The following is a 17,114-nucleotide window of genomic DNA, read 5'->3' as shown; positions in this document are numbered from 1 at the left end:
GCAGCACTTCATACTTGGATAGGTTGAAGTTTTGGAGGCTTTGTGAAATATATGCAGAGCTGGTGGTCAGTTAGTAGTTGCTCACTGCAACGTGAAAGGAACAGTCTCGAGTCCCAACTATTTTGTCATGAACAGCAGCAAATCCACATCTGCTCCCCTCCACCTGGTTACAGCCTAGGCCCCTTGGCAGCGGGGTCTCTTGAGAGGCTGCAGGCCCCACTCCTACTGCAGAGGCCAACCTAACCCTAACCCAACCAGAGAAGTAGCAGCTACAGGCAGCTTCTTCCATATTCTGAGCTGGAAATAATTCTTGGTTTTAAATGTCAGTGGACCTAGTCAAATCCAGAAGATGCCCTGTCTTTGTATTCATTACATTGTTTTGTCTTGAAAGTTTTTCCCAAAACCATATTAAAATATGGTAAAATTCTTCAAAATGTGGTATAAACTGGATATTCAGGCAACTATGAAAGTGAAAATCGAAGATATTCTGCCTATGCATAAAATACCCCAGTTGGATTGTCTTATTTCACTTTTATGGAAACATGTAAATATTAGGAGTCAGAATAGTTATTTCAATATGTGCCCGTAGACGTCCATTCCTAACCACAGCAATGCTAAAATGGCTTCTCACAAAAGTACGTTAGAAGTGGCGCTTGTGTCGTGACTGTGAGGCACGTTTTGCCAGACCGACCCATTTGCCCGGTCAGCTGCGCTTACTCAGGTAATGAGCTCTGAGAGCTTCAGCCGAAGTCTGATTACTGTTTAAATCCTAGTTAATGGCTAAGGCAGAGAGGGGAGAGAAGGGAGTTTGACATAGCTACAGTAAATTAACATCAGGCTAGCTGTCTGAATAATAATAAGCCCAAAATTACATAAAATGTTCTTTCTAAAACAAAAGCTTAATTTCCTCATATGCTCAGATCTTGTACTTGGAGGTGGGGGGGAGAGATTCCTACCTTCCTTTATTATGGGGAGCAGGCATCCCATAATAATGTATGCAAATATCTATCCTCTACCCAATTTTTAATTTTTTATTGGAAAAACGTATTTTGAGGCACCTGGAATTCACAGTACACTTTTCTTGCAATTTAATTTTCTGCCTATATTTAACTATATTTGTCAGACATATATGAGAGTAAGAAATGCACTCATCATTTCTCATTAATGAGAGCTTATAGCACTGGGTATTTCTGATAGAAAATAGATTTTTAAGACTTTAAGACATAAATTTGAGTTCTCAAAATATGTAAGCTGATAGATTCAACCTACTACTAATATATGGAAAAAACAAATGACCATATGCTGCCTTGAACACAGTTACTAGGCAAAAAACCCTAGTGTGTGAAAGTATCAATTTTCTTTAAGAAGAATTTCTGTCTTCAGAGCATCACACTAGTACATATTCCTAAGTATATAGAAGACTTTAAAATGCATTATCTTGGTCAATCCAGCAATCCTTTCATTATCAATTAACACAAGACGACAACATCCTTGGGGGCAGGAGCTACAGCTGACCTCAGGTGAAGATGCACTAATATCAAAATGGATGTGATTGACATTTTTGGCCTGCTTTTGTTACTGGGGTGGTAGTAATCACAGAAACAGGAGTCAATCATCTTTTAGAGGCTTTAAGTTCTGTATACAACTGTGTGCATGCACACACACACAGACACACGGATGAAAAACAAGCCAAAACCAAGCTTAATTTTAGTCATTTTGTGGCATGATTCTGAGCCATTTTCAGGGATTTGTGAGGAAGGGTATGCATAGAGATGTGATTTTTCAGAAAGAATGAGAATTTAATTTTTTCTATGCAAATGAGCATGATTTGAATTACTATATTTGTCTCAATCTCCATAATATGCACTAGCATTAGCAGTACACTATTTGGCATGAAAAAAATAAATAAAGCTAGTCTATTTTATGAGCTTTGAACCTTACATACAAATAAACTAACAGCTTCAATATGTAGAGAAAAAAATTTATTGGAATGTTAGAAACTATGTTGAGCAGTAAGCAATAAAACAATAGAGATGGCAATTCATATGATGGGCAAATTAGGTTGTAATGTTCCTTCCAGGAATGGTTTTCAGTCACAAGAGGTACACTGCTTGCAAATATAGTTCTAGCCATTTTCTCATCTGTTTTTTCTTGGTCTTCTTTTAACATTTTGTCAATAAAGGTCAACATGAGGCTTGACCATCTTGAAGATGAACAAAATTGATAGTATATCTGGTAATTAATCTCTTGAAGTTGAAGATTTCTCAAATTATTACTTGAGCTACCAAGTTCCTGCAATAAAGCAAAGAAGTTAGTATATTTATCTTTCTGTTTCTTCTTTCCATTAGAAAGAAGACAACATTGTTCAATTTTTTAAAAAATACTGCAATATACAAGCTTTGTTTTTGTGTTTTACATCAAGAGAATACTGTATATCATACATTTATACCAGATAGCTCATCTAGAGTATGAGGCTTTTATCTAAACTCTTTGCTCAAGTCTAAGTTATGGAAGAGCGAGTTTGGTGTAGTGGTTAAGGCACCAGGCTAGAAACTGGGAGACCATGAGTTCTTGTCCTGCCTTAGGCATGAAGCCAGCTGGGCAACCTCATGCCAGTCATTCTATCTCAGCCCTAGGAAGGAGGCAATGGAAAACCACTTCCAAAAAACCTTGGCAAGAAAACTGTAGGGACTTGTCCAGGCAGTCTCCAAGAATCGGACACAACTGAATGGATTAAGAAAAAAGTTATGGAGGTAATATGTGGCAAAGGAATCCATGCTGTTGCCAGCCAGAAGAAATCTTTGGGTTAAGTGTTCATTTGATATCACCTACTTAATTTCTCTCTTGTTTTTTAAAATAATTTTTTGTAAGTCATGATGAATGCTGTTATCACTTAGTCAAATGCAAATATTAATTAAAATAACCTAGTAGAAATCAGTCAACATACTTACACAGGATTCTTGATGTAGGCTTCTTTCAGATGATAGTACTTCATCACATTATTCTATTAGCTTTTCAGATATGATCTGTGTTCTTTCAGAATATTTTCTGCATTGCCTTAAATGCTTCTTTATCCTCATAGTATTATTGGCATATTCTTCCTGGCAATTTTCTTCTTACCTGCACTGGTTTCTTCATAACAGTGCCACACACTTATTGCTGTTTGAGACTCAGACCTGAGAAAGGAATTACCAGAGCATGTCCCTTTCAAGAATACTCATCAAGGATGATAGCTGAGATGCCAGGATCAAGAGAGTGCACATGTGAAACTGCCTATGGCTTTTTCCTGCAGGAAGTCCACAGTCTGTCCACATGGGCACTACAGGAGAACAAGAGGTACTTCTCTCATTTCTCTGCATCTTCTCTAGCTGATTACTTCTCCCCCAGCCACTGGAACCAGAAATCCCTGCTGCTGCTGATTCCTTTTTTTTTTTTTAAAGAGAGAACACCTGCAAAGCAAGTATCATACAATTTTGAACCTGCCAAATTTACCTGAAGAACTTTGACCCTGAAAACCTGCATCTCTGATTAAGGATGAGAATGTTTACTACCAAAAGGCCTCCTGCTTCCATTCCAATTTAAAGGGTGGGAAAATCTAAAATTTGTCCATTTGATGATTAGCAAAGATCAGCTGTGAAGTGTTGAGGTACCAGGAGATTACATGTAGTTCAAGGGTTCCCCCGCCTCCGTAATATAACAGGACATGGTTCCCCTGATCATATGATAATTTCAAGTTTTATATTTTTAAGTTTTCTTTGAAAGGATGGAACCTCTATACACAGATTGGTGCTATTTGGAGGGGCATTTTTTGAACCCATTGCGCAAAGCACTGAAGATGGTATGCGGGAGGCAGGATGCAGGAGGAAGACCCACAGCCTAGGTAAGAGGCAACTCAGTCCACAGCTGGAGGAAAAGCAAGAGAAGCATTTCAGAAGGGACCCTCCCTAGTTTTCCAGAGACTACAAAGAGAGGAAGGGAGAAATACTTTCAGTCTTGCAAGATTCTGTTTAATGTAACCTTACAATAAAGATAGTGCTGATACTCCTGGTAGTGCTTCATGTCTGGACTACCTCAAAGGGCTAACAAGTGCCATATACTATCAAGCACTCTGCAATTGCTTTAAGATGTGCATAGACTTTGCTGCATGATTCATGACAAAATACTTCACTCTGCTGTGGAATCTGCTGTCCCATTATGTAGCAATGTCTGCACTTGATATAGCTTTAAAGGGGAATAAATGGAGCATGTGGCTGACTAGAAGTTGGCTGCATGTTGTTTCTAATATCACAGGCAATATACTTTGTACATTAGTTACTGGGAGAATATTATTACGTTCATGTCATACTCTGAACTTGTCATAAGCATCTAGGTAGCCATTGTGAAAATGTATGTGTTTGAACTGATCCACCCTAACTTTTCCCATGCTTTTGCTTACATGGGAAAGTTGCAATATATTACTTTTTAAAAAGGAACTTAGTTACAACATGACAATGATATGAAGCATTTATATTAGGCTATTATGCAATTTACTGACCAGTACCAGTATTGCTCTACAGCAACCTTCTTCATAGCTGAAATTATACAGAAAATGTCATGGTTTGTTAGCTATCCCATAGGGAAAAAATTATACACCAACCACATCAAAGGCTGTGAACACATGACAGTAATGGTGATTTGTCTTCAAGTCTTTTGTAATATAAGCAAATGTAGAGAGATCTTCAGGGTCTTGTGCAGCACAGGAAATGTTACGAATCTCATGTTCAGCAATAATATTCTAAATGTAAAAAAAAAGAAATAATTCTATATATTTAATTATCCAGTCTAGTTCCCAGTATTTTATAATACTTAGGTTTTACATAAGCTTACTAATGCAAATAAAATAATAGGCAAGGTGTAGCTGTACTTAAATTCAGCAATAAGCAAAATGTGTTATCTCCTGTCCAATCCTGTGGTAACTGAGGAAAAAGTCCAGTTGGTCTCTAAATATTTAATTTTATGATTGAATTCATTAATAATTATTCCCTATCAACTGACACTGAAAGTCACAATGTCTAAATAAAATAGTAGGAATACTGTAGAAATATTTACAAGACTTCAGGGTTTTCCTTGCAAGTTGGTTATTGAACCTGAAGTTTTAACCTGTTCTAATAACACTAAGAACAAAGATGTAGCAGTTAATCTAGATTACTGACTGTACAAAAAATAAAAGCATTATATTATTGGATTTGTTATTAGTTGTTAATATAATAATAAAATTCATGTCCCAGTTTAGTAATTAATATTTAATTCCTCTATTAGATAAAAAGACAGAATGTTTTTATTAGTTCATAAATATATTCTGCTAGAAGAGTAAATGGCACAAAATCTTGCTTTCTTTAGACTTTCTTTTTTAAATTTAGGAATAAGGAAATTAATAAATAAAATGCTGTAGAAGTTAATTTCAGTTTATGGTGCCATAGAGATACAGTATATTTAACAGGAGTGTGAAGAAAATCTACTACACCCTATAAACTGAGGGATACTATCCAGATTACTGTAACATACATAAGTATTTATTTTATTATTTTATTTATGAAATTTATATAACCATCTCAATCCAATAGGGCTCTAGATGGCTTGCAACATGCATTAGATAATATAAATCAATATTAATAAAACTGAATCTGGCATCAAAAGATCTGCATAACCACTCCAGTCTTTAGCATGGCAAAAAGATATATACCTTTATTACATCCATTTTATGAATATTTTTTTCATAAAAATAATATGCATTTGCTTCATTAAAGTTAAGCAACTATTATTCTACATATATTTTGCCTACAAAAAAATCACAATCACATTAATCAATAAGCTTAACAAGCACCAATTTTTAAAGATCTTGATTAAAATCATTTAATTTTATGCTAGCGCTGGCAAAACACAGTATTTCGGGGCGGGGGGTTCATTCTGTTGGTACTTTCAAAACTGTTGGATTAAAACAATATGGATTGTTATTATATTTACAAAGAATATAATACATTCCTGCAGATGAAAACATAAATGTTGCCTTAGGATAGTAATTCTATTAGCAATGCTGTTAAGAAAAAGTCTTCAATATTATCAGAAGGTAATTAGAATTGGAAGAAATATTTGTGCCAAAACCAGAAACTGGAATAACTTAATCTTTGTCATTTTTAATATACATTTCCAACTTAGTTCTAGTTCACTGAAAGGTCTGCTAAAAGTTGAATTCTCTAGTTTAAATCTGAAATCATGGAACTCATAAAGCTAGTTTTGATTTAATATAAGTAAAAATAACTAATCTATAACTAATTTTTTCTTTTCCTTTTGTTTTTGCTATTGTATGCTACCCAGAGTTCTTCAGAACCAAAGCAGTTTAAATAAATGAATAAATAAATAAGCAAGCTATTTTTACTAATCAGAAAAATCAGACAAAATTATTGTCCCTTTCATTAAAATGAAATGACTAGATATGATCACTCAGTGGATACAATCTAATGACATAAAATTAAATTGTACTGCATTTAGTTAAACAAAGATGCTAGATTTGTATTTTTAGAATTTCAAATGTGCATTAATTCTCTTGTTCGTGCCATGTTGAAATTCTAAAAATACAAATCTAGCATCTTTGTTTGAGCATGGCAATTATGATTAAGTCATAATAAAATGACTTCATCTATTTCCATGCACATTTGCTGGAGGAGGGGACACATGGCAGCCTCATGATTACCTAGTATGACAAATGGATCCTGGTTACAGAATGTACAGGTAGTCCTCACTTAACAATCCTAACTGGGAACAGAATTTCTGTCACTAAGCAAAATGGCCATTAGGCAAAACATCACATGACCCCACCGCTTAGCAATGGCAATTCCGGTAGTCCTGACTGCGGTCATTAGGCCAGAATCGCACCATTGTTAGGCAAGGACCTCATGCTTCTCCTGTCCTGCCGTGCTCACATCCGCTTCAAATCTGCTGCCTACCCTTGCCGCCCACCGACCTTCGTGTTCTTCTTCCTTCCACTGCTGACAAGGTGCGCCTGGCCAAAGCAGCTGCCGGCCCTTTGTGAGGCCCTCGCATGGCCTCCCTGAAGCGAGGGGAAACGGGTAGGTGGCAGCAGTGGCATGTAGGGAGGTCAAAAGGGCAAAGATGGGGCAGAGATAGGCGGGTAGGGAGAGTTGAAGTGCACACTGCGGTTGTAAAAGTGGGTGGGCTGCCAAGTGCCCAAATTTTGATCACATACACTTCTGCTGTTCAAGCTACATTGGTTACTGGTAGCTTTCTGAGTGCAATTCAAGGTGCTGGTCTCTAACTATGAAGCCCTATGATTTCTTAGGGACTGCCACTCCCAAATAGTTTCTGCTGTTCTGGAGGGCCTTTGGGATGCAACTATATTAGTAACATCACCTCCCCCAATTTTATTCAAGCATGTGGGAGAGTGCAATCAAAGCAATGTTAGAAAAGTATACACCAGTCTATACAATGAACTGTGGCCCAGGCATGAACCCACCCACCCACCCACCCACCCACCCTTCCTTCCTTCCTTCCTTCCTTCCTTCCTTCCTTCCATCCATCCATCCATCCATCCATCCATCCATATATCTATTAGATTACTGCTATAATCATGCAAGTCTCAGCTGTGTGACACCCAGGCATATCATGAATTTTAAGAGAACAGATGATTTCACTTTTTTGAAATTACTATGAAGGCTCTTAAGGAAGTGTTATATTCATTTTCCTCAAAGCAACATAAGATATTCAGTTATGAAATGAAAAGAATAAGAACCCTAATAAGCTCCATCTGCACTTAATTTGGAAATGTATGTAAAAATGGTAATTATTTCAAGGAAGCAGACATAGTCACAAGCAGTTTTATGAAATTTCAATACCTTATGCATCTTATTTTGAAGCTGGCCCGGACAGTATGTATTAAAAAAGAAACAGTATTGGACTGTAAAATTATCACTTGGATAAAACATTATTCACTAATCAAATATACATAAAATGGACAAAGCCAGATGTTTATCTTAAGCCAAACTAGTATTGGTTAAGTTGTGGATAGATCATTATTTTTTTAGGTTAAGATATGACAAAAATTCATCAATATAAGTTTGTTTACTAAGTATGTAGTATATCTTTGCTTATGTCTGATCGCTTAGACATTCTTAGTAACAATAAGAATTTTAAGCTGTGATTTTAATTAGACAGTTACATCACAAAGGGGAATATGAACAAAACAAAAATAGAACAAATGAAAATTGCATGGACATAATTATTGGTACTCCTGACCATTTCATTTTTTTATTATTTACAGTATGTTCAGTCATATATAAAAAGCAAAGTGGACTATGGAATAAAAAATGGTGGATGCCATTTACTTGTGTCAGTTCCAACTTATTTCATGGCAAACTGGGATTATTTGGGAAAAAGTGGAGAGGTATCAATCCTTTTGGGAGCATCTGTGTTTGTGTGTGTGCGTGTATGTGTGATGATCTGGTTTAAGTTGGACTACTTCTCTAAAAAAAAGTCCTCTACTAAAGTCCTGTGAGAGAATGTACTGTTGTGCACAATGCCTGTAGGTAGATTTGAAAAATACTAGCAAGGAAATGTCAGTGACGGAAAGTAGTTCTGGATTTGTCCTAACCATGTTGATTTTTATTTTATACTGAATGATACAAATACTTAATGTTCTTCCACTTTTAACACAAAATCCACTGTCTATGGAAGAATACATTCTCTCATAAATATTGATATAACAATATCCTTGTAACTCAGGATATGATTTCATGCATCTGATGAAAGCATTACAGTTTATGAAAACTTCAGCTAGAATAAACTTGATCATCTTCAAAATGTAATGAGGATCATTTGTTGTTGAAAGGGATGGAGGGCACCTATTTGCAACTACTTAAAACAACTACCTGTCTGCAACTACTTAAAACAAGTATGAAATGATGCCTACCTTATTTGTTGCATCAATAAATTTTACTCCTTTGTAAGAGACAGATAGAACAATAGTAGGAACCTTCTTCATTTGTTCTGTAGACTTCTGAAATTAAAAACGAACAAAAAATTATGAATTGGGGAAGTCTGTAATTTTCCTCCTTCTCCTCAAGATAAATAATACATTACCTGCTATGGTTGTGCAGTGCGTCACTGATAAGAAAGAAGTTGCTTCAAAGCAAATGAACAAGTATTGTAGCACCTGTCTGCAACAAACTAAACCAAATCCGCCTTTTGTTGTGATTGTGTGACAGATGTGGAAAGCAGCCATGCAATTCATGCAATTCCCCCCAAAAGGTGTGGTGCTTTAAGGTACTACGTTTGAGCCTCTGCCCATTCCAAAGCACTTGTTTTCCTTGCCTGCTGCAGCTATAGGAATCTATAGGGGAAATAGTCAAAGTATACCCACCAGATGCTAAAGGGAAAAAGGCGCTAATTTATTTAAGCATGTGTGCAGAGGGATCACCTTTCAAGCAAGAGGGTAACACAAAATGAATGCCTTTTCCCTGACTGTAACAATTAACAGCAGAAGTATTTGAACGAGAAGGTAACAGATACAACTGGATGAACATATTACCTATTCTGGTGCTTACATTAAAATGTTTGGCTTTCTAGGTCTCCGAAGTTTGCCACTTTGTAATTATGTGATTTACTGTTTGCTAAGGCATCAGGTAAAATACAATTATTTGCCATTTAACAATAGAAGTAAAATATTGATAAGTAAAAATAAAGCATGTCTTTAAATAGATTTATTTTAGCAGAAAAAACACCTGTTAGTGAAATTTCTGAAAAAAGAAGACTTTTGGTGTGAAGTCTGATAGGTGTGGGGTGGGTTCCCCATTGTTACCTATGTCAGTTTTTTCCTATTGTTATAAAGCCATGATACACCTGAGGAAAAGGGTGGCATTTCTGATTTATGCTCCTTGACACATTTACTGCTACCAGGCTATTTTCAGTGGCATAGCCTTCAGGACAGAAAGCAGCACCTCCATTCAGGGATGATCTTCATGGGTAGGTTTCACTTTGTGGTGGGCTATCAAACTTCACCCATGAAAGCAAATTAGTCTATTACATTCCAGAGCTCCTGGTGACCCTTCTGGGTTACAAATTTAATGGTGTACTGTATACCCTAAAGTCTTTGCATCTTTTAAAAAATACTAAGTATTATGACTGACCATTTTATACAAAACAATAAAGAATTGCTGAAGTTTGTGGGGAGGACATTAGAGATAGTTTTACCTAGATAGATTATATAAGAATTTCTATAGAAGAAAGTAAATTTTAATTATTATTGAAAAATACGTATACTCTGCTTTACTTAACTATGGTATGGCAAAATAACTACCTACAAAATGAGTAAACAACCATTCATCAAATCAAGAAAATGATATTAATATACAAGCACAAGGACAACCAACCTATCTTCCCCCAGATACTGCTAACTACAACTCCGAGCAACCTCAGCTAGCCAAGCCTGACTTCACTCGAGTCAGGTGATAGTTGAAGCTCAAATGATGAGCAAGAATTGTGCTTACCAACATGTATGAGCAAAGGATGAAGGGGAACATCATTAGTAATTACAATCTCCCCTGATAGAAAAGCTCCTGGTTGTGGAAATGACTCAGATGTTGGAAAAGTAAGCTGTGTGTGACCCAGGAGAAAAGGTTAGATGTCCAACAGTCAGTGCTATGGTTTGGGCACAGGATTCTCTGTAGTTCAGATTCTCTGAACCTAAACATGTCCTTCTCTTGGGATAATATGTTTGATGCAATATTAAGGGGGAAAGAAGATCATATCTGTTGGCATGGTAAGTTGGAATATAAAACATTCCATTCTGCACTACTCAAGGAAGATGAGATAATGAAACAGCCTACCAATCAGCAGCCTCAGTGAGAGGTTGTTCTCCTGAACAGGTGACATGATGATATCCCATCTCTCAACTCTGGGTTCTGAGTTGAGGGAACAATTCGGCTTTCTTAAAATGAACTTTCCCTTGCTGAACTTTCCTGACATATCTCATTCATGCTCAATACCACTAGAAGTTATCTTCCTACCATCCAATGACCATACACGGATAATAGTGAGAGGTGTGTGTTATCTGTCAGACAACAGCTCATCTGGATCAAACATTCAGCAAATTATGCTAGGATGAGTCACTGGCTCATGTTATCTGAGTGATGCAGATTAGACAGAGACCCATAGATCATTTGAATGTTTCTGTTGTCACTATAGCACCTGAACTAAAGTAGCCATCACCATCCATCTACAGCCTGCCTACGCACCCACCCTCAGCTCTGCTCTCAAGGCCATCCCCTCCAGTGCATAGCCTATCTCAATGTTGCCAACCTGGTTGGGTCAAATGGATGTGGTGGCATTGATACCATAGCACATGCTGTTTAATCTGCATGGAGGCAATAATATACAAAGTAAGTGAAGCTTAAACATGAGACAGCCATTTAGATGTAGTTGATAAAGTACTGAGCAAGAAACTAGAAGATGGTGAGTTCTAGTCCTCCCTAAGGCATGAAAGCTACCTGGGTAGCTTTGGGCTATTCACTCTCTCTCTCAGCCCAACCCACCTCACAGGGCTGTTGCTATGGGTGCAATAGGAGGTGGGATCATTATTTATACCAACTTGAGTTCTACAAACTAAAGGCAGAATATAAATCTAGGAATAATAATGTAACACTTGCAAATTATAGGTTTATCTACTGTAATCATTTGGAAGAGTAATAGTTTACTCACCCTCATTTTTGCACAGGCATCCTGTGTAGATTCTGTACCTCTTAATTCTTTTACCAGCATAGAACCTAAATACTTAAAAGATAAACAAATAATTTGGTTTTTTTTAGTTAAGAACAGTGTAAATAATTTAAGTTTTGAAGTGGAATTTGCTATTCCATGTTTTGTACTGAATAATTACTGTGTTCTCCATATGATCTGAGGAGCTGCCTAACTGGTAAATTTTAATCTTTTTTGTAATGCCTAAGCAAGATGTCTTTCTCTCCCCACCGCCCCCTTGCACCTTTCTCTGTCCTTTTCCCTTGCTTCATCTTCATCCAGTTTTGCTCCCCACTTTCACTTCCCTTCCTTCACTCCCATTTGGCTAATTAATAAACCCACCTCTCCCCCGAACATATACTTTTAGAACTTTATAGTTCTAGAATTTTGGAAGAACGTTCGTAATACTGGAAAATCTTGTCAAAATCATTTTATTCATACCAGAAATACCTCATCACTGTTACTGTTACATTATGAAGAGAAAATAACTGTTTGATTGACTTACAAATGCTTTGTAATCACATGATTGGAAAATGAGTTTCTCTGGATGATGCTGCCAGTATTGTACTGGTGTTGATCCTGTAGCTTCATTAGGAGGTCGTAAAGTAATAGATGGTTCACCCCAGTCTCCAGTCTGAAAATCAGATACATTCCCAAAACAAAGTAAGCTATAGGAAAGTTAGCTTGTAATAATGCTTTCCTGTATTTGTGGTCAACTTCTATCGACTGAATATTATTTATTGCATGTGTCATAAACTAACCTACTAATGCTACATGGACATTTCATATTACAGCTCTGTTTCATCTGAATCTTCTAGCAAAGAGCAAATAATCTCCAAAATATACAGGCATTATTTAAAGGAAATTATTACTGACATAACATTTTACTGGAGAAACTAAACACAATTTCAGAAACTTGGCTCAAAATGGGAAATTCAACTAAACAAAGTACCCGAGAGTAAACACAACGTTCACTATCTATATGACTACAAACGCCATATTAGAAAGCCAATTAGAACTATAGCATTAGACCACCCTATAAATGCTCAGAAGTAGATTCTCTAAAAACCAATGGGATCAAAATAGAATTATCCTAGGTCAAATTGCTATGCATGACAAATTAATATTCTTCCAGAAGGAAAGAAATAAGAGTTTTAGTTGATTTGGGCTATAATTTGCTTAGGAGTAAGCCTCACCAAATAAAATGGAATTTATTTTGGAGAAAATGTGTAGGCTTTTTTTTAAAATTCACAAAACAATTACATTTGGAAGGCACTTACTAAAACAATATATTAAATTAATGCTAAAAATAACTTCTCAGTTCATTTTTAAGTGCTTTGTTCCTGTTTAACTGTTCTTAGATGGATAGAAGTGGCAACTGATTGTTAACATTTTAGTAATCTTTTTTAAGTCTGGAAACGTAACACATTGGCAAAAGCAACAGAAAAGTGTAATTTTTATTGAGAATTCCAGTCAAAGTAAGTATGCTTTGATTTCTCAAGTCATGACACAGCAAACATAACAAGCGTTATATCTATCTCTGTTTATCTCTATCTCCCATGGCTATAGGCCACACAGTAAAGACAAAGACAGAGGTTTATACAGATCTACAACGACAAGCACAAGATAAAGTGGAAGGCACCAAAATTTTCTATTTGGTGGAAACTAAAGCAAGACTGCAGAAAATGAAGCAAACAGAAACAACTTTGTGCCAACATTACTGCCTTTAGTTGAAGGCTTAGAGTAATGTAATTCATCTGTTTTTCTTAAAAGTACTTTAAAAATATCTTGAATAGCCACTTGCAACAGTTGCATTTTTCTGTAAGATTTTTGGGTTGTTTTTTTTTTTTTTTTGAAGAAAAGAGAATAGTAAAACTGAGTAAGTCCCTCCACTCTTGGCGCAGGTGTAGTTTTCTCCTTACCTTCCTTAATGCTGGGAAGTGCTAGTGCACTTGTGCAATATATCAAACTTATGCACAATAACACACTTTTTAGCAAATATATGCCACAGTGTTCAACTGTCATTAATATCAACATTAAACATTCTAGATTGAATCCAATGTTAAGCACATGCAACTGATTTTGCAAAAGCAACTTTCCTTACCTCCCCCTCTCCCAAGTAAGATGGAAATCATGAATGGAACTCTGATTCCTGAGAGAAAATCTCCCCAGTTTGTATTGATCCATGTCATTCTAGGCTATTCCATTCAGCATAGCTACCAAAATGTTGGGTGGTATTTTTATGGTCTAGAGGGGCTGCTATGGGGATGAGGGATATGAACATCTGCTTCTGCCAAATCTGTTTCATTTGCCTAAACCTGGATCCCCCTCATTAGAATTTTGAAACTTATTTAACTTTCATACAATTCATTTGCCACATGTACATTAGTGTTATTGTAAAGAAGCAAACTGTCAAGTCCAGAGGCACCACGAGGTTTATAGGAGATGGGGAAAAGTGTTCTAGGGAGCTCCTTTCCTTTAGCCAGCCTACTCCACCTTAATTAATTTAACAGCTACCATGCCACCGTATCCACGTTTCTCAAACTTGGCAACTTTAAGATGTGTGGACTTCAATTCCCAGAATTTCCCAGCCAGCCTGACTGGGGAATTCTGGGAATTAAGTCCACACATCTTAAAGTTGCCAAGTTTGAGAAACACCGCACAACATTGTCCTCTATCTTGTATCTCCTCTTGTATTTGATCGGCCCTGCTGCCTGCCATTCATACATTGAGAAACTTCCTTGAAAATGACAGCTATTTCACCAGTTGGCCAGTACAGCAACACACACTGCTGATAGTCTCTGGAGACTGGAAGACCTCCTGGTTTGGAAATCTTTGGTTAATACCCTCAAGCCCAACCCTTAATTAAGATGCATTTAAGGGTACATCTTGTATATGTAAGAAAGACCTATGACAGACCACGACTATGCTTAACATTATTATTAAGCTTATATTTAATACTCGCATTAGAATTGAGTCTGGAATTTTTCTCACATATTTGTGTCCTTTAGTAATTAGAATTGCTTACAGAAATGGCAATTTAATATTATCAACAAGCATAAAAGAGGCAGTTGTACTGTCCATTTGCTTATTAATGTCACTCAAAGAAATATGATTACACTCAGAGGTTTTGTTTTTGCTTCTACTGGAATAGCTTGTCAAAGCTATATTCAAGATAATACTTGTTTTAAAGCTTTGATCCACAAAAAATAATTTTAGAAAGCCAAAGGCAAAGATGGAAAGGCCTCTCCCTACAGTCTTCCACTGAATCAGTCACAGAGCAAAGCACATGGACCAGAATCCTCTGCAATAATTACTCTGTTTCACTTAATTTTTTCCTTGTTCATTTATAGCCAGCAGTGTCGCCACTACTTAAGATTTTAATTCCAGATAAGATGAATAATTGCAAGCAAATACAAGGGGGAAGCTTTATTATTCAGAAATTACAAGAAAAATATTTATATTGTTTCCACTTCAAGTACTAGAAAGTGACACCTATAGCAAAGTAAAAGAAATCTAGTTCATGTCATACATACAGTATATAGTCCAAGCATTCTTGTGATATTCATTCTCCTTTTAAATTAAATTACAATTTTGGCTGGGATTATAGAATTGAATTGAGATGGAACTAAAACAAGAATGACTCTAAAGTTAGACATAAATAAAAAATAAAGAAGAAATCTGCACTCTAATACTAGTCTTAGTGTCTGATTTAAAAATGGAGTAATTCTTCCACTGAACTTTAATTTATATATCATAAGCAATCTGCTTTATGTAATTAATGTTCAAAATAGATTACCATTTTATTCTCATATCAAAATGATCATAATTCAAATTAATTTTAAACCTATATTTATTTAGCAGCAATCCTAAACTCTTCCATTGCTGACAGGTATTTGAAAAGAGATTAGGTTCTAGGAGAAAGAGGTACTACTGACAGGATAACAATTATGTTTGTAGAAGTTCCTTGGCTGCCCAGGGAAAGATCCACACTATAGATGCCAATTTATGGTGTTCCACCTGAATTGTGTTGGAAACCCTGATTTGTTGGGGTGCCATGAATCCATTAGATCAAGTATCTCTTACTTCTGTGCTGTGCTCTCAGAATAGCTCAACCAGTGATATTCCTCCTTTTCTTTCAGTGGAAAGGAAGGAAAAAATGGATGCTTCCTACTTCACATCTTGACCCCGTAAAAGATGAGACACTGAATGTAACATCTGCTTTACTTCTGGGTCTTACCTTCTCCAACATAAATTCTTTATTGGTAGGAGGAAGCAAATGTAGGAATCAATTCAGATAGCATTCCCCCTTCCCTTTCAACTACTAAACAAGATATTATCTTTAATTCTTCATATTAATAAACATTTTATAATAAAATAATTATATCATATTTAGAACAATCAAAATCAACAGTGTTAAATGTGAAGAAATGTACTGTGGCTGTAGAAATTGACAGATGTTCATGTAATTATTTCCATTGGAAAAAGTGTATGTATTATGACTGTGAACAGGAGATCTAGTGTCAACTTTGCATATATTTCAGGAAGTTATAAGATGGGTAACAGGGACCAGTTGCAGCTCATGGAGACTATCTTAAGGCTGACATTAAATGTATGGCTCATGAGAGTATGATATTGCTTCAAGACATTTTCTTTTTTAAATCTGAATGCCCACCATTTAAAAGTAAATATGTCCTACAAAACACCATCTATGAAATACACTGAGGTAACTATTTTTGACATTTGGAGAAAAAGTCTTGACAAACTAGAAAAGGGACCATTCTGGGTAACTGAACCACAAAGGCACAAAATAGTATCAAATTGCAGAAAGTATGCAATTTACACCTATTGTCTCTAAAGGTGAACAAAGACAACCATCTGGAATGAAAGCTGAAATACAGATGAAGGAATTGAAAAAAAATCAGACATTGCACACTGCAGCATTTTATATTGCATCTGGTTATACCCTCACCTCCCAGCCATGCTAATTGCACATTATGAAAAACAAATACATAACGAACAGAATCCTGGAAATTACTCGATACTACACACTGCCTTCTGGAATCCAAAAAGCAAGGCACCTATACCAACACCAAAGCAGCACAATGAACAGCAATACAGTGACAACATAGCCATTTATTGACATATCTTACATTATGAACCTGATGGACTGCTGAGTAAGGATATCCTGCATTCTGGTTGGTCCATATCTCACAGACAGAAGACTGCTAATATAAATAGAAAACTGTATCTCATCTTTTAAATAAAAATCATCATCATCATCATCATCCCTTAAACATAAGAAGAATTAAAGCATTGCACAGAGCATA

General features: G+C 36.1%; 1 protein-coding gene and 1 long non-coding RNA gene across 3 annotated transcripts in view; one reads left to right on the top strand and one right to left on the bottom strand.

The window, feature by feature from the left end:
• ANKS1B (ankyrin repeat and sterile alpha motif domain containing 1B) overlaps positions 1–17,114 on the bottom strand; it is a 370,859-nt gene that overhangs the window by 12,894 nt on the left and 340,851 nt on the right. Inside the window, exons 20-24 of one of the 2 annotated variants that reach the window (XM_063308683.1) lie at positions 16,938–17,009; positions 12,290–12,418; positions 11,749–11,820; positions 8,963–9,049; positions 4,637–4,774 (exon numbers count right to left, since the gene is read on the bottom strand). In XM_063308683.1, the coding sequence (XP_063164753.1) occupies positions 4,637–4,774; positions 8,963–9,049; positions 11,749–11,820; positions 12,290–12,418; positions 16,938–17,009 (498 nt within the window). The remainder of the gene's footprint in view (positions 1–4,636; positions 4,775–8,962; positions 9,050–11,748; positions 11,821–12,289; positions 12,419–16,937; positions 17,010–17,114) is intronic. The other variant, XM_063308684.1, reaches the window with a different exon arrangement.
• On the top strand, positions 1,985–3,561 carry LOC134501022 (uncharacterized). Its single transcript, XR_010068313.1, has 3 exons — positions 1,985–2,310; positions 3,144–3,336; positions 3,441–3,561. It is a non-coding gene; the product is annotated as an uncharacterized LOC134501022 (long non-coding RNA).

This window comes from Candoia aspera, chromosome 7, assembly GCF_035149785.1.
Source record: "Candoia aspera isolate rCanAsp1 chromosome 7, rCanAsp1.hap2, whole genome shotgun sequence".
NCBI classification, from domain to species: Eukaryota; Metazoa; Chordata; class Lepidosauria; order Squamata; family Boidae; genus Candoia; species Candoia aspera.
Note: the sequence above shows the minus strand (reverse complement) of the source record. Positions and strands in the feature narration are given on the sequence as shown.